The 20753-nt window shown below is 45.3% G+C and overlaps 1 protein-coding gene across 1 annotated transcript; it reads left to right on the top strand.

The window, feature by feature from the left end:
- The first annotated feature begins 1576 nt into the window (after positions 1-1576).
- On the top strand, positions 1577-19458 carry PTGIR (prostaglandin I2 receptor). The gene is made up of 3 exons (XM_089478922.1): positions 1577-2443; positions 16667-16967; positions 18781-19458. The coding sequence occupies exons 1-2, from the start codon at positions 1577-1579 to the stop codon at positions 16916-16918; spliced, it is 1119 nt and encodes a 372-aa protein (XP_089335048.1). The 3' UTR covers positions 16919-16967; positions 18781-19458.
- The last annotated feature ends 1295 nt before the right edge of the window (positions 19459-20753 follow it).

The following is a 20753-nucleotide window of genomic DNA, read 5'->3' as shown; positions in this document are numbered from 1 at the left end:
TCACCCACTGGGTTTCATGGCCGAGCAAGGAATCAAACCCTGGTTTCCAGAGTTGTAGTCCAACACTCAAACCACTATGCCAGGCTGTCTTTATATACGTATCTTTTGTTCATATTTGAAAATTTTCTTCTACTTTTTCTAATGGTAAACTCTTCAATACGATCAAATCAGGAAATCTGTGTGGCACCCTCCCTCCCTTGATGCCCTAAGCACATGCTTACTTTGCTTAAGGGCTAATCCAGCCCTGTGATGGAAAAAGTAACTTGCTCTCAAGCAAGTAGGCAAAAGTAACAACAGTATGCTTGCTAGTATTGAGTCTCTTCCCCCTCCAACCTTACAAATAGCTCTGGGGGTTCCTAGCCAATGATCCCCCAAAGTGGCCACCTTTGGCCATCCAGGGCTACATTTCTCAATACTTAAGCATGAGCCAAGGAAGCTTCCCTCCTCTCTCTAGTTCCGGCTGCTTGGGGAACTACTTGGAGGGTGAAGTCAGAGAGGCTGAGGTCACATCGGTGTGACAGATTGCACAAGGATCCTTTGGTCTGCAGTGGTGACAACAGCAGCAGGCGCATGATGCACCAGTGTGCATTGGGACCGGTGAGTCTTGGAGAGTCTGTGTGTGCAGAAGGAATGAGTCAGAATGTGGGAAAGTGGCTTCTTTAATTTAATTTTTTTTTTTTACCAAACAGCTGGCTGGGGGATTCTGGGCCCTGTAGTTAAAAAAAAAAGCAACTTTCCCCAGCTGGCTTAGGTCAAGATTTCTTTTCTTGACACAGCTGGCATGCCATATATATATATATATATATATATATATATATATATATGGAGAGAATGAACGTGGGAGTCTGGGAGCAAAAAAGGAACCGGTGGCAGCACGGAATGACACCCATTGGGCTGGCCTTGGTTAGTGGTTGGGCCAAGTCCCACCCCAGTCCTGCCCACCGTCCCTGGTTCCCACCCTCCTGCCTGCCTCCTGGAGTTGAAAAGGGCTGCTTGGGAACTCCTGACAGCTCAGAGGCTCACCCACGCAGAGCCACAAAGCACAGGAGAAGCCCTCTCTGAGCTGGAGGACTCCTTTTCTGCCAAGCTGCCAGTCCCAGGAAGAAGGACGAAGGGACAGAACAAGGCAAGACAGCACCTTTGGCTGGACCTGGCAAGCATCTAAGAATTCCTGGTCACAGAGGGACAGAGGTCTTTCTTTCTGCTTTGCTTTCCTGGGGTTGGAAAAAGAAACCCAGAGGTCAGAAGGTCTTTGCTTCTATATCCTATCCCAGTTGGATGGACTCCTTCCCATCCTTCTGCTCTGCACCTGACTTTGCACCCTAAGCTACTAGTCTGCAGTGTTGTTGTTGTCACTGTTTAATGCCAGGGCTGTCACCACCAACACCACTTTCTTGAGCTGTTCTCCCTCCTGCGTCAGCTGGAAACAGAGGAAAACTCAGCCTTCCAACTTTGCCCTCTCCAAATTTGCCAAATCTTCTCCTCCTGGTTGGAGACGGAAACCCCTGAGTCCCACTCCTCCCCCCTCCTTGCCCCCTTGCTCCCAAAGCCCCAGCAGTGGGGGCAGTTTGTGCCAATGCACCCCCCACAAGCCCCTCCAAGCCCCAGCGTGCCAACCTTCCCAGCTCCCTTACCCAAGGACTGCAGCAACCTCACCCAGCTCCATCAAGATGGCAACCCAGCAGTGAGCTCCTTCATGTTTGCAGCCGGGGTGGTGGGCAACGTGGCGGCTTTGGCCATCCTGGGGGTCCACCGGAAAGAGCTGCGGACCAAGACCTCCTCCTTCTGCATTCTGGTGACTGGACTGGCTGTCACCGACCTGCTGGGCACCTGTGTGGTCAGTCCCATTGTTTTTGTGGCTTACTCCCGCAATGCCACCTTGGTGGGTATGGTGAATGGGAAAAGCTGGCTCTGTGACCTCTTTGCCTTCTCCATGATGTACTTTAGCCAGGCAGCCATGTTCATCCTCTGTGCCATGGCTGTGGAGCGGTGCCTCGCCATCAGCTACCCCTACTTCTACTCCCAGCACAACATCCGAAGGTGGGTGAAGCTCTCGCTGCCGGCCGTCTATGCCTTCAGTGCTTTTTTCTGCAGCTTGCCCTTCCTGGGGATTGGGAAATACAAGCAGTACTGTCCAGGGACATGGTGTTTTGTCCAGATGGATGTAGACAAGAGGACAGGGAAGCCACACGATGCTGCCTTCTCGCTCTCCTATGCCACCCTGATGGCCATCCTCATCTTGGCCATCTTTCTCTGCAATGGTTTGGTCATCATCAGTCTCTGCCAGATGTACCGCAAACAAAAGGCCCGTCGACGTGGCTCCATCAATGTGGCCCAGCGTCGTCGCAAGAGCTGGTTCAGCCACGGCGAGGAGGAAGTGGACCACCTCATCTTGTTGGCTCTCATGACGGTCATCTTCGTGATTTGCTCTTTGCCCCTCACGGTAAGTCTTGCACTTTCCCATGCTCTCTGGTTTTTGGCAGGGATTGCCCCTATTAATCCTCTGTTGTCCCACAGTTTCAGTTGCTTCTAAAATGGCCTGGTTTTCCTCTTTCTTCTTTCCCCTTTTGTGCTGGGCTTATTTCAGTTCCTGCAAACTGAGTTTAACGTGCAAAAATAGTTTCCATTTAATTAACTGAACAGGAGGAGAGGGAAGTCCCAGTTTTCATCTGTGAAACTTCTTCTGACTTTTGAGCAAGAGAGCGGTGGTGGGTAGCTCTCCAGAGGTGATGGGATTGCAGCTCCCAGGAGCCTTTAGATGTCCCTGCTGATGCTCAGAGGATGCGGGGAGTTATTGTTCAAGATTGTCCAGAAGGCCACAAGGTGTCACTCAGCTCCGACGTAGAGGGATGTGGAGATGGGATGGGAGATGGAGAATGATGGAGGAATAGCCGGAGGAGGAGATATCTGAGCTGAAAGAACTCAGTGACAAAGTAGTTGATTAAAAATAGGATCAGTAGACATTTTGCTGAAATGAAATGCAGTTGTGGTGAAATGGCTGAAGGCCAAGGGTAAGGTTCCTTGTTTTGTACTGCAACTCCCCAAATCCCCCAGCCAGCGTGCAATTCATCAGAGATTCATTGCAATTCAGGGTGGGGTCACAAGGCAGAATTAAAGCAGTCTGACCCCACTTTAACGGCATGACTCTATCCTACAGAATCCTGGGATTTGTAGTTTGGTGAGGGATTCAACCAGGTCTGTCAGCGCACACTGGTGCCTCAACAAACCACAAATCCCAGGTCAAATTCTGGTGACTAGTTCTGATCTCAAAACAAGTGACTCGCAGCAGCAGTGGATGCGCCAGTCAGCCCAATGGGATGCCCAGGCAGACAGCCATCGTGGCGTGGAAATGGAGGGCTCTGGATTGTCCCAGATCTGAAGCAACAAGTATTACCGCATATACTTAACTATAAGTCGATCTCAAGTCGAGGGCAGGTTTTAGAGCCAAAATTATGGTTTTTGATCTGACCTGCGGACAAGTCAATGGTAAAACTTATGGATACGTAACAACAGGCCTAAAGGTTGAAGCAAAGGAAAACGATGCCAAAGAACGTACAAACTTCCAGAAGGCATCACTGCTGTGCTCACATTAAAGGCAGGATGGATAAAAATGTAGAGGGGTCAGTGCTTCCAAGACAGATTAAACTCTTGACTTTCACCAGGGCATGGTTCCTTTTTTAATAAGAGTTAAGGTACAATACCTACATTGACTGTGGATACATTGACTCAGGCTATGGAGGTCAGTTTTATATATGAATATTTATAGTACATAGGAACATTACCCCAATCATTTCCCTTTCCTAATTTCCTCTCCATCTTCTCTTTCCTGCCCTGTCTCTCTCCCAATCTGCTGTGGCCCTTCTCTTTGCAAGTGAATTGCTCCCCAGTTTCCAGCAATGGGACAGAAGGGGTTGGCCCAGGTTTTCCGGTGTGTGTTGGCATGTGAGCATTCAGTGTCAGAGAGGTGTGAATCACTCTGTGCAAGGGCCCCACCCTTACCCTTTGCAGGATCTGGGGCATGTGTGGACAAGAAAGATGACAGTGTGTCCACTCACACTTTCTGGAGGCCGGGCAGCCAACAACCAGAGTCTCGTTTCGAGACAGAAAATTGCATCACTTCCGTTCCTTACAAGATTGGGCAATTTTTGTTCTCACCCAAACAGAGGAAGCTTTCTTCTTGTGTCTTTCAGCGCATCTTGAACGGTAGTGGTAGGCTTGGAAAAGTTACTTTTTTTCAACTCCAGCTCCTAGAATCCTGCAGCTGTGTTGACCAGGGAATTCCGGCAATTACAAATCCATCTAGTGGTTCTCAACCTTCCTAATGCCACAGCCCTTTAGTACAGTTCCTCATGTTGTGGTGACCCCCAACCATAAAATTATGGTGTCTCAGTTCCTAAGAGACCCCTGTGAAATGGTTGTTTGACACCCCCCCCCCAGAGGTTGCAACCCATAGGTTGAGAACCGCTGATCTAGATCAACTCCAAATCTCATTAGAGGAGTACAAGGTGGCGGGGTGAGGCTGGTAAGAGTTCTCAGGGGCATGGCCAAAGACTCATGAAGGGGTTGACTGACCACCATAAAATCATAGAATCATAACGTTGGAAGAGACCCCAAGGGCCATCTAATCCAACCAAAGCACTCCCAACAGATGGCCATCCAGCCTGTTTCAAAACCTCCAAAGAAGGAGACAGCGTCACTTTCTGTGGCAGCATCTTCCACTGTCAAACAGCTCTTGCTGTCACAACATTCTTCCTAATGTTGAGGTGGAATCTCTTTTCCTGTAGTTTGTTGCACATCATTCAGATGGTTGTCCACCATGTTCCACATTGTTCATAATGAAGTTGAAGCATAATCATGCGTCCGGTGGTAGTTAACTGTAGAAACGCTGGAGCATTTTCTATCTTCTTTGCACACTCTATCCTCTCTATTTTTCATAGTCTGGGTCTCCACTTTCCAACCCAACTAGTTAAGGTTTCCCAGGATCAGGATTCTCCAAGGAAATCTCCCAGACCAGGTGGGATGAGTGAGGAATGGAGGTTTATCATTAGAAGACAAGCCCAAACCTGCCTCATTGTCAGAACAAACTCGAAACTCCTTTCCGCCTCCACTCTGGGCCTGATTAAATTTTAATCATTGATGTTGGCATGGATGACAGACGGAGCGTCCCAGAGGTGCCATGCATCTTTGTGAGTGTTTTCTCCCCTGAAGGCAGCCCGTCGGGAGAAACATGTGTATCCTTTTCACAGGAACTATCTGACTGCGCCAACCTTTTCTGGGAAGCCTTTATCCAAGAACTCGGAGATCTCACAATACATCGGCACTGTATACTTTCAGAGTGATTACCAAGACCCGACTGGCAGCAACCACAGCACAATGAAAGGGTCTTTATCTGAAAACTCTGGAGAGATTTAATGAGTCAAATCTAGAAAGCTTACTTTTGGAAATGAAATCTGCAGAGAAACGTGAGAGACAGTAATGGATCTCACAAACAAAGTAAGGAAATAGACAAAGCAGAAGGTGAACAACAGCCAGTCCCATTACCCTCCACTTGATCTAGTCTGTCCTTGTTTTGAGTTTTTCTAAACCATCCTCTAGGTTCCAGCATTCCCAAAGGTACAACTAATAGGATCATGGGTGATGGCCTTCTAGGGTCCAGTCTGTAATGGCATGGGGCAGCCCAGAGCAGAGTGACCAGCTGTCTTAACCACAACACACAACAAAATGTAGAATATAAAAAAAAAAATGTAGGAGATTCCAAATGTAAGGCTAAAAACACACATATAAATTCATGGTCCATGGTCATGTTCAAAATAGAGGACATTTTGTGATTCCTGCTGGACAAAAGATTGAAGTGTAAGACATGTCCTGGAAAAGGAGGATGCATAATCATCCTGGTTCAGAGTATCCCGGCCCTAAAGATGCCCTGAGCCTCCCCTGTTGCAAAAGCCTTCCACTCTGATTGCATGCGCATCACACTGAGCTGCCCAGTGCATCCATTGCCTTCACACATCACTTTGCTCTGAGGTCAAGATGTAGTGCCCACCTTCAATCACATGCCTGGGCACCTCATTCTGACCTCAGAGCAAGTGATCGATGGCAGTGGCAGATGCGCAGGGCGGCAGGGCAGAACGCATTTCAAAACAGCCCTCCAGCATTAGAACAGAGATCTCTGAAGATCTGGAGCACCTGGGGAATTTTTAAAATCTTCATAATACTTTGAGTGTTGGACAACTCTGGAAACCTGGGTTCAATTCCTGCTCGGCCATCAAACTCATTGAGTGACGTTGGGTAAGTCATGCACTCTCAGCCTCAAGGGAAGGCAATGGCAAACCTCCTGTGAGCAAATCTTTCCAAGAAAACCCCATGATAGGTTCAACTTTTGGCTTTTGGTGGCTTTTGGTGGACCAGGCCAGTGATGAAACGAGTTGGCGTTGCAGCAGTCTTATGGAGATGACATTTTGGCACCAGCTTTTGCTAGGAGGAACAGACAACAATCCTGTAACAGAGTAAATGGAAAGTGGGGGAGAAGGGGAGACCCCAGAAAACTGCATCTCAGTCAGGTTGGATATGCTGGCAAAAGTATGTGGAGCAAACGCGGTGCTTTTTCTGAGGCGGATCCGCTTATCTTTCCCCCTCCGGGTGTGTCTGCAGGTCCCTTGGCAAGGGTTACGTCAATAAGGAAGCCTATAAGCAGCACTGGGAATGGCTGCGCCAGAGGAGGCAATGGGGACCTTTTGGTAGAATATGAACCATATGCTACTTTATAGGCTCTTCCAAAGAGGTGTAAAGAAATGTGAACTCTGGCATGGTTGTTTTGTGCAGGAAACAACATTTTATTTTTTCCAAATGGATATTATTTTTGCACAAGAAACAGCTTTTTCTGTGCTAGGAATCAATTACATTTGAATTTCCCACAAACTGTGTACCTTGGTCATGTAGTACCGTGGTTTTTGCTGGACGTTGCTGGTTGTCAGTGGGTGATTTTATGAATTTGGGGCAAACTGGTCATCAATGGATATAGTTATTGCTTGGTTCATCACTAAAAAGCTTTTTAAACTGGGGATGTTGTTTGCCGATGCTAGGATGTGTCCCTATGGTACTGGGCTTTTTAATGCAAGGAATGCTATTTTTGTTGAAAATATTCCCCAAATGGTCAAAAACATATTTTTCAAGTGTTGACAAACTCCGACAAGAATAATTCTGGACTGATGATAATCTTTGCAGTTTGGGACTGATTCTGCAGAAAATTAGTACTTGGTTGTGCATTTTCTGTGCAAGAAACAATGTTTTATTTTGCACATAAGTATTATTTTTACACAGGAAACAGCCTTTTTTTTCCATGCAGAAAATTTTATATTCTATGCAAATCAATTAAATGTAAGCTTTCCGCAAAATTTGCCTGGGGCTGATTTGCATTGAAAACCATTTTCTTGGAGAAAAAACATGTGCAAAACAGCCACATGCAAATTCAGTGCAGAATAATTCCTGAACTGCAATAAGCTTTGAAAATGGCATGCTTTTCTTTCTTTATTAAGACAGTTTATTAATAATAATATACTTAAAATAGTATTTTTAAAAAATCTTATACATAGTGTTACATATACAATATATTATAAGTCACATTAATTATCTATTCTTAATTAACCTATCTAAATCTTATTCATATTAAACCATTTAATAATAACGAAATTGCATGCTTTTCAAAGGCTTTCTCACATTGTCCTTGCTTCAGCCACAATTTGGGGAAGCAACCTTTGGGGATTCATCTCTCAGAAACCCTCAGACATCACTTCTGCCATTGATCTCATGTTAAAAGCAATGTGCCTCATGTTCATCTCTTGCTAAAAGTCTCCTTTCAATATCCCACATTCCCATTAAAATGGGTGTCAGACTGCCAACTGACAATCTATTCAGCGCTGCTGTTTTATTGGTATCCAAAGAAAAGAAGAAGGCTAGCAGAGGAGAAAACACAGCAGTTAAACTTTATTAGGGAAGTTAAATATAACTACTGAGCAGAATAAATCCAGACATTACTCAGATGGCAGTGAAACTCAGAGGAGAACCTTCACAGATAAGATTTATAACCAGACAGCCTTATATAAGAGAAAAGAGTTATTTTTGTTGGATGATGCCAGTTTTTAGACCCGGTAAGGAGTGCCCCCCCTTCACTGTTTTGTCCCATGAATTATTAGCTGTGGTAGCTATATCTGGGGATGAATCTACACTGTAGAAATAATGCAGTTTGACACCAGTTTAAGTGCCGTAGTTCCATTGTATGGAATCCTGGGATTTTTAGTTTTACAAAGTCTTGAGCCTTCTCTGTCCAAAAGTGATAGTGCCTCACAAAACTAAACATCCAAGGATCCTGTATGGAGCCCTGGCAGTTAAAGTGGTGCCAAACTGCACTATTTCTACAATATAGATTGGGAGTGTTTTCTGGTTCCAGACATATATGTCTCTGCCCATGCGCAGAGTGCCTTTCCCTCACAGCTAGAGAAACAAGATGGGTGTCACGGCACTTAATCTCAGCATCTTTCTCTCTGTGTGTGTCAATTTCTTTGGTAATCCGCAAGAGACAGAGGTTGATTCAAAAGCCTCATTTTCATTTACAAACAAATGGCAACAAACAGGAGTGGAAGCCTTGAATCACTTTCTGAACCCATGCAAATCATTGGCTGGATGCAGGAAATGCTGCGCGCATTAGAATATTGCTCATTCTCGAACACTGACGCAGAGAAGCCACAAACCCAATCAAATGGGAGGAAGTCATTTAAGAATCAACATTCATCTTCCATGTTTGATCACTATCAGTCGCAGATAGAGACGAGAGAAGCAGCATGACCTTTTCTAGACATAGTTTAAGAATGCCCCTCCGTTTCCCCTTTGTAAATAAGACGTTTGCTCACCTGTCAGCTGCACCAAGGCCTTGCAAGAACAGCATAAGAATAATGGCGAAGCAATTAGCAGTTGCAAGCAATTAACAATTGCAGCCAATTAGCAATTGCAGTAAGTCAATTAGCAATTGCAACCAATTAGCTATCGCAGCAGGAATGTGTTGGGGCTTCCCTTTGCTCAGACCACGGACACCTTGTGCATTGCTGCAGCTAAGTTTCGGAATCCTTGCTGTGAAATTGAGCACAACAATTCATGTTTAAAAACAGGAGACTAGTCCCTATGGAGGTAAGCTACAATGATATTGCAGCGCTGGGAAAGAGTGGCCAAAATGGTCAAATCGATGGGGAAACTATAGTTTTTTGTGGGTTTTTCAGCTCTGTGGCCATGTACTGGAAGAATTTAATCCTGCTGCTTCGCCACATACCCTGAACCCCCCAAAAAATCTAAACTGGAGCACGTCCAGAGGACAGAGACCAAAATGGTGCAAGGTCTGGAACCTAGAATTAATGCAGTTTGACGGTGCTTTAACAGCCATGTCTCAATGCAACCCCACACCTAGGTCTGATCTGCACTGCAGAAATAATGCAGTTGGACAGTGTTTTAATGGCCATGACTCAATGCTATGGAGTCCTGGGTTTTGTAGTTTGGTGAGCTACCATATTTAGCCTTCTCTGTCAAAGATCTCTGGTGCCAGACCATGCTGCCAAACCACAAACTACAAATCCAAGGACTCCACAGCATTGAGTCATGGCCATTAAAACACTGTCCAACTGCATTATTTCTGCAGTGCAGATTAGACCCAAGTGTGGAATTGCCCACATCCCTACCATCCCAGGATGCCAGAGTGCTCCAAAGACACATGGGAGCGGGGTATCCGGCCCCAAGCAGGGTTTTTTTTGCAAGATTGTTTTGCCTTGCTGTGGCAACCGAAAGGCAATGGGAGTGATAAGTGACCTGGGAAGGGCATTATTGAAACAGGTGATGCCAAGTGCTGCTGGGCGTAGGAGAGGATTGCGGAGGAAGGAATGGGCGGGTGATAAGGAGCCTCAGCAAGCATCAAAGACGTGGGAAAGAGCAGCTTCTATTTCATTGATTTCCAGGATTTATTTCAAGCCTTCTTGGTGGCCGCTCCTTGGCTATGGACTCTCTTCCAAGGGCAGCTCGGTTGGCCCCTTCCCTGCTCTCTTCTTGCTGGCAGTCCAAGACCTTCATATTTAAGCAAGACATCAGCCTTTACTCTGGTTGGGTTAGAAGGATGAACAGCTGGGGTGCCTCATCAAACTACAAATTCTAGGATTCCATAGGATGTACCCCTGGCAATTCAAATGGTCTCACTTTGCTCTTAACCGTGTCGTGTGAAAGAATGATATGACAATATCTGAAGGCTAGGACAACATTATAGATTTGTTTATTGTTGCTGATTATGTTGTGTCATGATGCATCGTCATGCATGTTGATGCATAATGATGCATCATTATGCACAATGAAGATGATGTGCCTCAAACAAGTGGAGCGGGGAACGTTCTGTTCCGAAAGGATGCATCTATGTTTGCCTCCCAGTTATATTTGCACATATTAAGGAGTGAAGCCAGGGATGGCATTTTTGGCATTTATATCTTTTGGGAATATTTCCCAACCGTGGATGGTTGAATCTGTGGATAAAAAAAAATCAGTGGATCTGGAGGGCCATGGCTCAATGCTATGGAGTTCTGGGGACTGCATTCTATAGCATTGAGCCATGGGTTTAAGTGGTGTCAAGCCAGATTATTTCTGCGGTGTGCATGCAGCCCAGAGCCATGGCATCCGGTGACAAGTGGGAGATTCTTCCTCCTATCTTCCTCTAGTTCTTTAATATGGCTTAAGGAGTTAGTTTGTTAACACACTGTCAGGAGTCAGCACAGTGTTCTGGTCTGAGCGCTAGACTTTGACTCTGGAGACCAGGGTTCAAATCCTCATGGAAACCCACTGGGTGCCCTTGGGCAAGTCACACTCTCCCAGCCTCAGAGGAATGCAAAAAGCAAACCCCTTCTGAGCAAATCTTGCAAAGAAAAACCTATGATGGGGTCACCATAATTCAGAAATCGCTAGGCACACAACAGCAGCAACGCAGCACTCGACTTCAAAAATAACCAATTCATTTAAACTACTTAGGCACTAATTCGTCCTCCTTTCCGCCAACAAGGTTAATAGAAGAAAACACAAGGCTTGCTCTAATTTGGCAGGTTTCAGATAGATTGCTCACAAATCTCATTATCCCCAGTCTCCAATCTCATTCTGGGCTATGTAGTCCAACGGATCTGGAAAGTACCTGGTTGGGCCTGTGGTTTAGGAGACATTGCCAAATGTATAACTAAGAGGCCACAGTAACAACCAAGCATGTCATTCCCTGTAAATGTCATCACCAAAACCAACAACGACAACAAGACTGTTTAATTCAGAAATCAATCAACAATTGATGCCACAACTTAAAATTTTCCTATTTCGAGGTTACACTAGGCTAACAGATTAATTTTTAAACTATATTCCAAGCTGACTTGTGTGTAGGAGGTTGGTGAGGATGTCCGGGGAAGATACTGTCATTTGGCTTAGCAGCCCCTGCAAATTGCTTTAGGCTGGGTTGTTTACACAAGAGCAAATAGCTTTTTAGATTGCGTGAGCGCTCTTCCATATGGCTTGTGCTGTTTGCGGATCAGATGTGAGTCGGAGGTGCACTGAGGCGCATCTGAGCCATGCTATCTGAATCAAAAGACTGACCCAAAGCCTCGCATTTTCCTTTGCAGAGCCTGGGAAAGGTGGCAGAGAGATCTTGTAGCACCTTTGAGACTAAATGAAACCTGGAAAGGTTTGTTCTTCTTTTAAAACAGCACTCTGAAATTGTTGCTATAAAACCCAGGAACCATGTTCGCTAAAGGATCTTGGGAGATATAGTGCAATGGGACTGCCAGATTTCAGGGCCTGTCCCATCTGGCAAGGGGAAGGAATCTCAGAGTGAGAGGGCTGCCTTGAAAAGTGTGGACGCATCCATATTCCTTATTTATTAGACCCGCTGTTTTTTATTTGAATAGCATTTTCTGGACAGCTGTGGCTGATGCTTAATGTATCATGCTTTGTGGCATCTACATGGCGTTTCAGTTGTGGTGCGTACACCCGGCCACACTAGCAGTCACGCACACATCACACAGCTACTGAGGACAATGGGACTTGCGGTGCCACAGTTTTCCGTATCCATGGGGGAGGGATCTGGAATGGCTCTCCTGCAAATACAAAGGGCCGATTGTATTAAAAAACGATCCTCACCAGGTGTCAAATATACCAGGGTACGCCACTGTTTCTGTTGTGCAGCTAATGTAAAGTTACAAAACCCAGACCCCAATAGAGAATAGAGGAGTTCCATCGCCAAAGTGCAATGCCTTTCCTCTTTCTCCATCCCTTGCGTGGCAGTTGCAGCTCTTCCTTTTCTGTGATTCACTGCCTTCCTTAAAATAGCCCCTGAATGGGGCAAAAGAATCACGAGGCTCCAAGTCAGCAATAAAAACCCTTTTCAGCAATTTGGGGCTGGATTTCTGCAAGCTGTCCCTGCCTCCCCACAAAAAGAAAAAGCCCCAGTAACCCCAGACTCAAAGTAATTCATTTGAGATGTGAGGCTGAAGGAGAGAGTTCTAGAGATAATGTGGGCTGCCAAAAAACAAAGCAAAGCAAATAAATGGGTCTAGGAACATATCCCTAGAAGCCAAAGTGATCGAAATGAGATGGTTGCATTTTGGGCATATCATGAGCAGAAGACACAACTCCCTAAAAAAGACAACAATGCTTCGTAAAGTGAGAGGCAGTGGGAAAAGAGGAAGACCTCGTTCTTTTAAAGGCTTTAACTGATTTTAAATAGGATAGTTTGTTTAATTGTTTTAAAATTGTTTTTACTGTTATGATTGGCTTCTATGTGTGCTTTGTTTTAATGTACAGTATTTCCTGAGCCAACTTGGGTCCCATTCTGGAAGAAAGGCAGGGATATTAAACAGATGAGTAAACCTATCTATCTATCCATCTGGAAACATCTGGAGGAGAACTGATTCTCGCTCATTTAAACAGGCTTCACAAATGCAGCTGCATATCCTTCAACTGTCCTGATTTGTCTGGGAACACCTTGTTGTCCAATACTTTCAGCTGCTTTTAAAATGCCCTGATTTCTTGCTCCTTCTCCCACTTTAGTCCTTTGTCTTCTGCTTTCTTTAATTAATGCAAACTGTTCAAAGTGCAAAACTAGTTTGCACTTGTTAACTCAGCAAAAGGGGAGAAGAGAGAAAGGAGCAAACTCTTGGCCTTCCCTGTAGATTTAGGCAAAAGTAAGCTGCTGTAGCCTCTCCTTACTTGTGTGTTCTTCAATGATTTCATTTTCCATCTTGACCACACTCTGATGTTGCTTAGTCCCACATGTCCCAGCGTTCATCTAGAAAATGCTGAAGGGTATGCAGTTTTTTTCCAAAGCCCCTTCCCATCTGGGTCTAGCTCAGAATTTGGGTTGATGGGTTTAAACATATATTTGGTATGTTATGACTGCAAAGAACAGATGGTTTTTCTTACCCTTCCCAGTGGACTCCCAGTTTTGAAAGTTGCTTCTGCTAACTAAAAGGTCCAACCTGGTTTCAGTGCAATAACACCACAAAGGAGATTTGTGGTGTTGGATTAAATTTAATGAGAAATTGGAGTGGTTTATGTAAACCAGAACAGAGCGTGTCCAAAGTATGTGGTTATACTTGGTTGGCAATGTGGGCAGTCTGTGGGCAGAAAATGGATATAAGTGGCACTGTTTGGCTTTGGTGTGCGCCCTTTCTCACACGCAAACCCAGGCTCTTAAAGCGCATCTGACATCCATCAGAGAACCGGGATGCGTGAAACACTCAGCACTTAAAGAAAGGCAAGCAGCTAATTCAAATATTGAGTGTGAAGATCCAACTGGTAGATACACAGGCCACACCTGAAAAACCATCCCATGTGTTTTGTGGTTTTATTCATCCCAGCAACTCAAAACCCTCTGAAAGGTTTATGTGATGTTCAGATAAATCTGTATTCCTAAGGCCAGGCCAAACAGCTGAACTATTAACTTATAAAAATAAATTGTTTGTTGTGAGATTCTTCCGAGTTGATCCTAACATCTGGTGACCTTATCCTAGGGTTTTCTTGGCAAGGTTTGTTCAGATGAGGTTTTCCATTGCCTTCCTCTAAGGCTGAGAGAGTATGGTTTGTATGGCTCTTGGTTCTCTGAGGCTGAGTGACACTGACTTTAATTCGTGCCATCAGATTGTTATGTTGTTTGCCATTCCTTAGCAATCTCATTATCCCTATAGTCATAAAACCCTGGTGGGATCATCTCTGATATCATTATGATCACACCAGCGGAAGAGCCTGGTGTTGCCTCTGTGATAACATCCAGGGCGCAAGAGATCATTAAACAACCGTTGGGATCTGGATGTGGTTTGATTACATTACATGCAGGAAGGATGGAGGGCAACGAGACCTGCTTTCTTCTTGTCGCTTCATCCCCCGGTCTGCCTCAATGGGCGAAAAATAGGGATATTGGCTGGCATTCTGCTTTGGACTTATATCTTCATAAAAGGCCTTACCTGTTTACAAACCCGAGCTGAGTAGTTTTACAATGTCTGTATTCACCTAGGAGCTGCTGCAACAGTATCTAGGCATTTATTGTGCAGTGGTAGCCAGTGGAGTAACTGATGCATCATAGACACCAGTGCACATCAATGCATTATCTGATGTGCATCTGGACACCATCTTGGAAGTGCCTGGAACACAATCAGAGGCATCATTATGGGGTGCAGGAGGTGCGGACCACACTGAGTGACACTTCAGAAGGGGTTGAGAATCTGTTGGGGTATAACCACTCACCATCTGTCCCAAACATTTTTGAATGATCATTCCACCTCCTTTGAAACACAAAGGGGGAAAACAACCATGTTGCCTTTTCTAGTTCTAGCCTTTGCTCTCAGCCTATGCTTGCTTCCTTGTTTTGGTCACATCGCTCCCACATCCTTCTTTGGGTTTTTAGTCTCTAAAAGACTAGAGAATAACACAATTGTTCTTTGTGCCTAATGGTAACTTGGCATACAGAAACCAGTAGATTAAGGGGAGCATGATAAAGCTCAGATCACCGTTCGTGTTTGCACATAGAGCTGCGGTTAACAAAAGGCAAAGTTAGAGTAGGAGATTGAACCACTGGCAGCAATGCTCATATGGGGTGGTTTTGGAAGTGGCGGCGAAGTCATGACTGACCCCATGACCACAGCCACAAAGGGGAGCTCAAATATCCTGACAAGTGCAAACATTAAACCAGCAGTTACTCTTATCCCACTAAGATGAGATCTTTTGTAAAGCAAATGGATCTTAACTGTTCAGTCAAAACCCAGCCACTTCGAAATATTTTTCATTACAACAAGGGGAGCGCAAGGTGATAGATTGGAAGATCAGGATCCTGTTGGTGACATATGCATGCACAATGTGGGATTGCCCACACATCTACCTTTTAAAGGATGTTTCACAGGAGGGGATCCAGTTCCTCCTTATGCAATGCCCCTCTGGGCAAACCAGCTTCAATGGGGAGGTGTGCTCTCCTATGGCCTTTTAGTGGCTGGTGTGATGGAGGCATGAGATGCCTAGCTAGTATCTGGGAAGAAAGAGCAGCCACCACTCTTCCAGATCTCCAGCATACTCCTGTGGGTTTCTCAGATGCAGAAAGTAATACCAGCAACCTTGTTGTAGTGGGATGAGTCTTGGGTTAGGGCATAGACCAGCTAGAGAGTCTTGGCAATTTACAGTAGCTGAACTGGAGATATGCACAGAGCCCTTGCCTCTTCCCTAGGTCTGAGCACCCCCAAAACTGGAGAATTTGCACCCTTATCTGAGATGACCCATGGAAACCATGCCATGCTTCTTTTTCACTGGTGGCCACAGAACTACAGCTGGTATAATTCACACCGGTTCTTAGCATATGAGGTCTCTTTCTCGTGTAACTTGCCTCAGTGAAAGGGAAGGACCTTTTTTTCTGCTTCAGTTGCACTTCCCTGTGAGAATCGTTGCACAATTTTGAAGCATGTTTTGGGCACAGTGAGAATTGCTCACTCTTTCATTAGAAAAAGAAAAACCCTGAGCCCTTCAGGCAAAGAAAGCAGCCGGAGCAAAGGGCACAAAAGAGGCTGACGGGCCCAAGAGCGACAAACCAGCATGAAACAGGCAGAGCTTGGAGAAGTTACTTTGGTGGACTACGGCCAGAATCCTATTGGTTAGTCTGAGCTAGAATCAAACTGTTTTCAGTCTACATGTAGGCAAATCCAATTGAGTCGGGTAACTGTTTTATGTTAGGCTATATCTTGCACTGCAAAAACAATGCAGTTTGACGCTGCTTTATCTGCCATGTCCCTTCTTTCACTTGGCAACTCTACTTGCCGGTGGAAGGAGTGCAAGGAGGGAGCCAAGGGCATCACTAGATGGGTTCAGTGGGTGCGAAACACATGGCCGACACCTCAGAGGGATATGAACATCTGGTGGGGTGGTCCTAGCCTCCTTAAGGAAGAACTGCCAAAGTCTGGGAGGAACCACCAAGAAGGCCCTCTCCTTTGTTAAACAATCTAGCCACACGTTTTTGGACCAGCAAACATTCCTGAACACTCTTCAAAGGCAGCCTTTCGCCCAGCAGCCATCAGTGTGGATCTGGGCTGAAAGTTGCTAACTTTGTCTCTTCTCTCCCCCTTGACTTTTCCTACAGATCCGTGCCTACATTGGCGGCCTCAACCCAGACCATAAAGAAGATGAGGACATGATCGCCTTCCGCCTCAGCGCACTCAACCCCATTGTTGACCCCTGGCTGTTCATCATCTTCCGCAACACCGTCTTCCGCAGCCTTAAGAACTTCTTCTGTGACCACCGCTGGTGGCCTTATTGGCCCAGGACACCAAAAGTATCTGCCACGTTTGGCATGCAGGATGGCATCCCATTCCAAGACCATTCTGTCTGCTGAAAGCAGATGTTGCCTGAGCTACAAAGCTGGGGCAACCTGGCAACGCAAGGTATGGTTCCTCCCGCTGTGGAAGGGGGAGAATTGAGTGAAGATGAAGAGCAGGAGGAATGACCCTCCAGCCATCTCAGGAAGGATCTGGGATCTGGTGGAAAGGCAAGGGTTCTTGTTGTAGCAGATGGGAAAGTCAATGCATGTTCCTAGACCACAAGAAGCCCACCCCTATTCTAGCATCTCCAGCAGGAACTCTTTCCCATGGGAATGCTCTGCATCGTGTCTCATCCTCAACCCCCCTAAAGAGAAAGGAGATGGGAGGCCAAGTTCAAATGGTTCACGAAATTCAACCACCGAGAAGGGACTGAGAAAAAGGATGTGAAAGAACAGAGAGACAGACTGATGGCCGGCTTGAACATGGCCTCATGGGTTACCTGCATGTACCCATAGTCCCTGCATCATTTCATTGCTAGCGTACCAAAGCAGACGCTGCCTATTGGTGGTGCTTGACCTTGTTATGCTTTCAGTGTCTGTTATAGTTAAGCACACAGGATTTTGACTGGTTGCAAAGAGAAGCTGTGAATTTCTGAAGTTGTAGAAATAAAGGATGAGTTGATATCACACATAGCTCTCTGTCTGTGCCAAGGCAAGATTAAAGCAGTTGGCTGGAGCCATTCCCTTTGTCAGTTATTCTAGGAGGGGTAGCATAGAGAGTAAATAGGACCATAGACCACAACACAAGCATTTATATAGGTGAACCCATGTCTAGCCCTGCTCCTAACAGCCTGGTCCCAGCCATTATTAATCCAACTCAAGGCATACACAACATATGGACGAGAACAAAAAACAGCGAGGGGTGAAGGAAGCGATGGAGAAAACAAAGAAATTGAATTAGACCACTTCTTTTAGCATGGGACTTGTAATTTAGAAGTTTACCTGGAGCAATCGCACCCACAGAACCATTGATAATCCAGCCCTGTTATGTACCACACACAGAGGGAAAGAGTATATTCTATGCCTTTTCAGTGTATGCGCATATGGAGCTTTGTCTTTATTGTTGTCTGGAAGCAGATGCTAGATAGAAAGGGAGTTTTGAGTGATCGGAGGGAGGCATCGTTTCCCATTTTGATGGAGCACATATTTGTTCCACTTCCTCTTCTGTTCCGATCAAACAGATGTTGCAGATTCCGGAACAATGTGGAAACCTACTCTCTCTGTTTACAAGAGGTGCTTCCAGGTGAGGCTTTTATGACCAGTCACCCTGATTCGTTCATGTACCAAGGTCCTATGCAAGGCTGTTGGCGCATAGCTCTCTGCCACCACACTTCCACTGGAGATCTGTAACCCAATGGCTGCTCCTGTTTTGCCTCCCTGGCTACCAGTTTCATCTAGCTGCCTTTGATGTGGATCTAGGGCTCACCCTCCACTCTCCTCTGCATCCACCTTCTGTCTTGAAGCAATTGGGCTAGATTAAGCGTTCCTTGTCCTAACTCACTAAATAAATGAGAAGGAACCATCCCTTCATTTCACCCTGAAGAGCCCCTTTAGCTAAGCTATCTCTGGAAATTTCCAGATGGGATAAATATATTCTCTCTTTATTTGTCTGTCTATGTCTGAATGACAAGCTGTGAGCAATTGTGTTTGGTAGGTACTTAATGCATAATATGTAATGACATCGCCAGGGATCATCCCTAGGTTTCAGGTTTTGGTCCAGAAAACCAAGCAACCCTGTTATGCAAGAAGATATCAGACAACTCATTGCATGATGCCTAAAAAAGTACTTGCATCATCCTAAACTACTGGGAAGGTTTAAGGCCGTATATTTTAGAACAGGGTCACATAATCATTGTTTTCTATTTTTTCACATGCAGAAAAATCTGTTCAGGAGGAAAAGATAAACTAGGTCCATTCTGCCTTTTGACTGGTAGAGATAGGAGCCTCTGTCTGGAAACACCCAGCGATTGGGATGGCTATATCACGTGTGAGAATGGCCAGGAGTCTGTTGATGTCTCATATTGATGTTGTGTAACCTCCCCTGCAGAAACTGTTGTGGATGTTTATCCATTGCACAACATCCGCACTCAAATCAAGGCGACAGAAGTGGATGCTTAGCTGCAACACCATTACATACACAGATGCGCAATGCTTGGCCAATGAACCCCCATTTGCAGTGACTGAAACTGGTAGCGTGACTTCCATTGTGCATTGCATTGTACATTTGGTTGTGCAATGATACCATTTGAGACAAGGGTTGTGTAGCGCACTCAGTTTATAATGCCACTTGTGGAGACTTACGATCTGCCAAGCTGTTTCTCAAGTCACTTTTAATTCTCTGAGAAAAGGTATACTCTGTCAGGAGCTGCATAATGCACCTTGGCTACCAGTAATGTTGGGAAGTTGGTATGATGGAAAAGAATCTGTTACAACATGGAAGGGGCAGTATGGAAACGAAGAAGAAAATGATGTATTAATTATAATGAATAAGAATGAAGCCTGCCTGGCATTTGAAACCATGTGCCGTTTGATTAGTCAGTGTTAATGCTTGTTGGTCAGTTCTGTCAATGAACATCACCGGACTGGATCTATCATTTCTTAATAAAGGTTTTCTGAGTTTTAACTACCATGGCCTGGATTTCTGAACTTGATATCCCACTGGACTTGACATAATCTAGGTTTAAAAGAAAATTAAATTCCTAGCACATACACTGGCATTTCTATGTATGGTTATAAAAGCCAGACAGCAAAGAGAGCTGAAAGGAGGAAAATCAATTCATTCAAAAGATGGTGCTGGATGAGAGTTTCCAGTGATTCCCAAACTCAGGTCCTCCAGGTGTTTTGGATTTCAGCACCCAGAAGCCTCTTGGCCAATGGTCTAGGATTCTGGGAGCTAAAGTCCAAAACATCTGGAAGGCCAGAATTTGGGAATGACTGCATAAATGTCCAGTTTTGGACACCACCATTCAAGAGGGATATCAACAAGGTGGAACGTGTCCAAAGAAGGGCGACCAAGATGGGCAAAAGTCTGGAAACCAAGACTTAAGAGAGAGCTGGGCATGTTTACTGGGTATGTTCTCTTGGGAAAAAGAAGAGTGAGAAGTGGCATGATAACTATGTTTAAATTTTGGAAGGCATGTCACGTTGAAGGTGGAGCTAGCTTGTTTTTTTGCTGCTCCCAAGACTAGACCAATCAATTCATATTACAAGAAAAGAGATTCCACTTAAACCTTGAGAAGAACATTTTGAAGGCAAGAGCTGTTTGGTGAGAGTGACTCAGAGGTGGTGGATTCTCTTTGTTTGGAGGTCTTTAAATGGAGGCTGGGTGGACGACTTTCAGGGGTGCTTTTGTTGTGTTTTCTTGCAGGCCAAGAGATTAGATGTTGTGGTTGCTTCCAGCTCTATGATTCTATGAATGCTAAAAAGGCAAATAAACAGATCTTAAAGCAAAGTAAGCCCGAATTCTAAAAGCTGGCAGATTTTGTCCGGCTGCCTTGCTCACCGTCGCAGCATGACCCGGAAAATGCACAGCCATTAGCACGGCACATCAGCCAGGTTTTCCCAACAGTAATCTCCCCTTTTGCCTCCCATTAGCAAGTGGCACACTTCACATGATCTCCCCATCCTTTGCATCTAAGCACCTGCAGCCCATATCCTCTCTCTGCCTCCTTCCGCCCCCAACAAGATTGCAATCAACTCACCAGAAACTCCGGAAAGTTCAAGAGACCGAATAAATATTTCCTTTGCCGACTAATCCCCCACATGTTCCTCTCCATACTAACCCCTTGCCCAGCCAAGTCATAATCCACCTCTGTCTAAATATTTGGAACCCAAGTCCAGGGATGGACTA

The sequence above is a fragment of the Sceloporus occidentalis genome, unplaced genomic scaffold (assembly GCF_023333645.1).
Source record: "Sceloporus occidentalis isolate IW3139 unplaced genomic scaffold, rSceOcc1.0.p SCAF_13, whole genome shotgun sequence".
Classification (NCBI taxonomy): Eukaryota; Metazoa; Chordata; class Lepidosauria; order Squamata; family Phrynosomatidae; genus Sceloporus; species Sceloporus occidentalis.
The sequence above is the reverse complement of the archived record's forward strand: the minus strand, read 5'-3'. Positions and strand labels throughout refer to the sequence as shown.

Excerpts from the sequence above, each read along its gene's own strand:
- PTGIR (XM_089478922.1), top strand. The coding sequence starts at position 1,577 with ATGCACCCCCCACAAGCCCCTCCAAGCCCCAGCGTGCCAACCTTCCCA. Across the intron at positions 2,444-16,666 it reads TTTGCTCTTTGCCCCTCACG|ATCCGTGCCTACATTGGCGG; the intron begins GTAAGTCTTGCA and ends CTTTTCCTACAG.